Source organism: Littorina saxatilis, linkage group LG14 (assembly GCF_037325665.1).
Source record: "Littorina saxatilis isolate snail1 linkage group LG14, US_GU_Lsax_2.0, whole genome shotgun sequence".
NCBI classification, from domain to species: Eukaryota; Metazoa; Mollusca; class Gastropoda; order Littorinimorpha; family Littorinidae; genus Littorina; species Littorina saxatilis.
In genome coordinates, this window is record NC_090258.1 from 4,549,066 (window position 1) to 4,554,377 (window position 5,312).

Here is a 5,312-nt window from a genome sequence, read left to right on the forward strand (position 1 = left end):
GACGCTAATAATGCTGTATTTTCTATTACCGCACACACACACACAGAAAGAGAGAGAGAGAGAGAGAGAGAGAGAGAGAGAGAGAGAGAGAGAGAGAGAGAGAGAGAGAGAGAGAGAGAGAGAGAGAGACGAGAAACAAAGAGAGAGAGAGAGGGATACAGATAAAGGTACACTCACACAACAGACAGAACTAAAGACAAACAGCCAGTTGGACTGATCTCCGATCTCTTCACCGAAATAGAACCAACCACAGGCCATTTCCACATACCCATATCACAATACCGAAAAGTGACATCATTGAACCTTTACGCTTATATAAGTTCGAAATCTGTCAGTGCAAAGTAGTCACTCTCCTCTCTGTGCAACCTTCAAACCGGTTACCTGTTCTCGGTCACTTGAACCAAAATTTCTAACGAAGTTTTCGACACACATAGTTTTGTAACGTCGATTTCATTCAACGACGTCACCGAAAGAGTAAGGTAATGCTTATTTTTTGTGGAGTCTTAGTATTTTTCACTTTTCTCAACAAAACTTATCTTGTCCTGTTACCTTTTAAAGTTGTTTCTCTGTCAAAAGTTAGAAGATGTTGTATATATATGTCCTTGTTTTAATGTTGTTGTGGTGGAAATAATGTTGTTGTGGTGTTGTTGTTGTTGCTGTACAAGTGAGAGTGATAGTAGTTATATTTTAATTGTTCTTGTTCTTGTTGTTCTTGTTGTTAATAGTAGTAGTAGTGGTACTAGTAGTAGTAGTGGATCAAGAAGTAGTAGTAGTAGTAATTGTTTATTTTTGTTGTTGCTGTGTTGTTGTTGTGTTGTTTATGTTGTTTATGTTGTTGCTGTTGTTGTTGGTGTTGTTGCTGTTGTTGCTGTTGTATTTGTTTTTGTTGTTTTTGTTGGATAAAGACACGTGCGAGGTATGAGACATTAGATTTGCAGATTTTAAAGGATTTTGTTGTTGTTGTAGTTGTTGTTGTAGTTGTTGTAGTTGTTGTTGTTGTTGTTGTTGTTGTTGTTGCCTTGACCTCCGACATGGTGTACGCGTTTAAAGTCTCTCCTTAATTGAGCCCCAAGTCGACTTTGCAAAAATTTAGTGTCAAAGCTGCGTGCAGTGAAGTGAACTTCGCGCAATAAATACATTTATTCCCCCCTCTGCTTCTTTACCTCTGTAAACTTGTAGAGCTAGTTATTTTTCGATAATGACCCAGCAACCAAACAAATAACGAGCCAGCAACAGCCTGAATCCTCGATAGTGCAATGGGTTGAGAAGCTGTTCTGTTTCGGTACTACTTTTGCGACTGAAAAGTTCCGAACGCTCTATACGTACGAAGTATACATCTCTGGAGCAAACAATACAAACATACCGCATTTAAATTAACAACTACAGGCCTGAACACATGAATCTCCATATAAAATCCATGAGTTCGGTTGTTTTCTGAATCTAGATTTGCCGTGCACAAACCGTTCATCACAAGCAAATTCCCAAGGCAAGTAACTCATACTCTGGCGACAAGAGTAGTTCCCCTTCTTTTAACGCAGTTTCTTCGACAACACTGACTGCAATCCGACGGTCAGTTTTCAACAATATTTTATTTTATAAACAGATCACACGCAACCAAATGCACACATCTCATCAATTTAAACAACATAAAGCGGTTTCATACACTATTTTCCCCAGAAAACTGAACTTCATACAGTAATTAACGTTGGAACACGGGTGCAAAAGTTCGTCTGCTAGTCCCATTTGACGAAAGAACATTTACTAAGCGATACTAAAACATAAACAGAACACACAATATCTGCCTTTACTGCCACAGCAGAATAACAGCATATCTGTGTACTTGATTTTAGTCCAAAACAGGGAAACTGAAAAGAAGTCTTAACAGAATGGAATGATTTGCACGGAACTATACAACCGCGCATTAATCGATCGCCTGCGCAGGTTGACTGGTTGAGTGATTCGGATTCGATCAAACTTTCGCACAAAAACTCCTGGTTTTTTGGAATAACTGAAGAAAGGAGGAATAAAGAGGTTACACACCTCGTCTCAGTGATTATTAAAAATAATGGTCTCAGTTCGCGGTCATGAAAAAGCTCGCTGAAGCTCGCATTTTTCATGATCCGCTAACTTCGACCATTATTTTTAATAATCACTGAGACTCGGCATGTGACCTCTACGTATCAGGTTTTGCTGATACGTATTTACCTGTCATTACACTCCCTGAAACAGACAATGATTATGCTGGAGGGGTGGGGGGTGGGGGAGATGGGGGTGGGGGGTGGTGTTGTGGGGGGGGGGGGGGGGGTGGGGTGGGTGGGTGTTGTTGCAACAAAAAGTTTTCTGAACAGAAAAAAAAGATGATATCTTTGTTTAGCTGCTACCTCTGCCTTAAACCCGATATTGATTAGGAAAAGTGGACTTTGTGAAGTCTACTTCACGCAACGCGCTGCACCAAGCTTCGGCACTGAATGTTCGCTACACTCTTATACATTATTTACTCCATGAATAATGAAAGGATAAGTAAGGCAAATAAACACTAACACGTCTAAGAAAATTGTCATTACTCTCCCAAGCAATCTTGAGGCAGCATATTTTCCCTGATACTGTGTTGATTGTCTCTAGCAGTCTTGGTATGGGATTTTCACCTATGATTATAAAGTGATTTGCTTCTTGTACTTCTATGTGATGGAGGTATTGATGATGATACAGATGACGACGACGACGACGACGATAATGATGATGATGGTGATGATGATGATGGTGATGATGATGATGATGATGATGATGATGATGATGATGATGATAATGGTGATGATGAAGAATACTAACTATTTTGTGTGTTTAGCAGGAAGCTTGGCCTAATAACGGTTTCAGAGTGGACACAAAATGGGATTTATTTGGTACGTGCCGCGCCAGTGTGTGTGTGTGTGTGTGTGTGTGTGTGTGTGTGTGTGTGTGTGTGTGTGTGTGTGTGTGTGTTTGTGTGTGTGTGTATGTGTTTGTTTGTGTGTGTGTGTGTGTGTGTGAGTGTGTGTGTGTGAGTGTGTGTGTGTGTTTGAATGCGTGTTTGTATGTATGTGTGTGCGTGCGAATGTGTCTGTGTGTGTGTGTGTGTGTGTTTCTGTGTGTGTGTATGCGTGAATGTGTGTGTTTGTGTGTGTGTGTGTGTATGTGTTTGTGTGAGTGTGTGTGTGTGTGTGCGTGTGCGTGTGTGTGTGTGTGTGTGTGTGCGTGTGTGTGTGTGAGTGTGTGTGTGTTTGAATGCGTGTTTGTATGTATGTGTGTGCGTGCGTGTGTGTGTGTGTGTGTGTGTGTGTGTGTGTGTGTGTGTGTGTGTGTGTGTGTGTGTGTGTGTGTGTTTGTTTGTATGTATGTGTGTGCGTGCGTGTGTGTGTGTGTGTTTCTGTGTGTGTGTGTGTGTGTGTTTGTATGCGTGAATGTGTATGTGTTTATGCAGGGATCGCGTTTACGCACGATTTTTGCGTATTTGACGCATTTTAAAAGTCGCTAACGCGTTTTTTTCGCCGCGCCGCGTAAGCCATACGCAAAAATGTTGAAACTTTTTCTTGTCTTCACGCAGCGCTTTTTCTCTGACTTAATAATCGCCCGATCCTGAAACTGACTATAGGGCTCGAGAAGTGACGACACACATGAAATCTGCGCGTCAAAACTAAAGTCCGTTTCTTTTTGCATCGAAGTATCGCAAACGAATGTAACGAGGGTATTACCAGATAATGTCTTGTCGGATAATGAAACAGACATTAGCTGCTCTCCCATCTCGCGCTTCCAAAAGGCGGAAAGTGTGTCTAGTCGTATTAGAGCGGGAAACAAACTCGCAAGGCCCGAAGGTTGGAGACAGCAGGGGTGTTATTCGACATGCGTGCGCGGAGTTCGACAGGAAAACTCGCCGTATTTAGGTAAGGAGTGTCTTTAAGTCTTTCGTGCGTGTTTTGTTTGTGTCTGTACGTGTTTTCGTAGTACGCAAAAATATTGGTCCGTGACGCGTTTTTTTCGTTTCGTTGCGTATGACTTACGCGTTTTTTAAAAAGCTAGCGCGATCCCTGTTTATGGTGGGATAGCTCGACTCCCGCGCGAAATTTAGCGCTTTACTTGGACACATAATTTTAATTCGACGTCCAAATAAAACACGTCTTCAAAATCACTCCAAAATAATTATGGAGGCTTGAAATAATGTGTAATACATATAAATAATTGAATTTGCCTACATTTTCACAATTTAGCAAAATGTCGGGATATAACACACATTTTGTTACTTTTTGTGTTTTGTGTTTGTCCGGATACAACCTGAGTAACAATCCCTGTTCACAGACACTTTTTTTCGCAGTTTAACATAACATGAGGTTGTTTTATTACAATGACATGAGCAAGTTGCTTTTTAACTATATTTTGAATTTAGAACAGCTAGATTTTAAATTAAAACTAATATTTTTGTTGTTTTTATGTTTGCTGACATATATTGGATTTTATGCTTTTGTATCAGTCAGGTTTTGTACATCAAGCTCAGTTTTTAGAAAAAAATATCTTCTCTTAGAACTTTGATATTAAAAAAAAAGTAAATGTTGTGGTAGTAGTGGTTTTTGTTGTTTATTTTGTCCTCCAAGGCTCCATCTTCCTTCAAAATACATGTATTATCATTCTGCTACTATGTTGTGCTGGTTACGTGTCTAACTTACACCAAAAAATGTAAGTAACCTGTTGTTTTTTTTAAACACTTTTGCCTTTAAATCATACCCTAGCCTGTGTATGCTACAGTGGAACCCCTGTCTCAAGACTTTATTTTAAAACATAGGGTCATAACATTTATCATATATTCGGGATCAGCTCGTTACTCCCCCGGCTCTTTCTTTCTTTCTTTATTTGGTGTTTAACGTCGTTTTCAACCACGAAGGTTATATCGCGACGGGGAAAGGGAGATCAAACACCTCAGAGCTGGAACATTTCGTTTTTGCCGCATAACATGAAGATTTCACCACTTTGATGCATCCACTGATAGGAAGTGTTAAATATATGCTATTCTATCATCAGGAGTACATATTTCATCTATACGGGCCTTATATTGTCCGTTTTGCGAATTGCGTCAGAGCTGGAACAAACCTAAGCTCCGCCCATTTTGCTATTGCTCAGAGCTGGCACATCGATTAAACTAGTTAATTAATTTTTAGAGAAATCTAGAAGCAATCTGAAAAATGTTTTGACGCCAAAACATTGCTTTTACATTGGCCCAGCTCCCAATTAGGGTTGGGGTGTTCTGTGTTAGTCTGTATCGAGCATAACCCCGAACATGCGCACAA

At 40.2% G+C, this 5,312-nt stretch overlaps 1 protein-coding gene across 1 annotated transcript in view; it reads left to right on the top strand.

Annotated features, from left to right (window-relative positions):
- The first annotated feature begins 374 nt into the window (after positions 1–374).
- Positions 375–5,312, top strand: part of LOC138946939 (uncharacterized) — a 42,581-nt gene continuing 37,643 nt past the window's right edge. The window contains exons 1-2 of the mRNA XM_070318358.1: positions 375–479; positions 2,846–2,900. Of these exons, the coding sequence (XP_070174459.1) occupies positions 2,887–2,900 (14 nt within the window). The 5' untranslated portion in view covers positions 375–479; positions 2,846–2,886. The remainder of the gene's footprint in view (positions 480–2,845; positions 2,901–5,312) is intronic.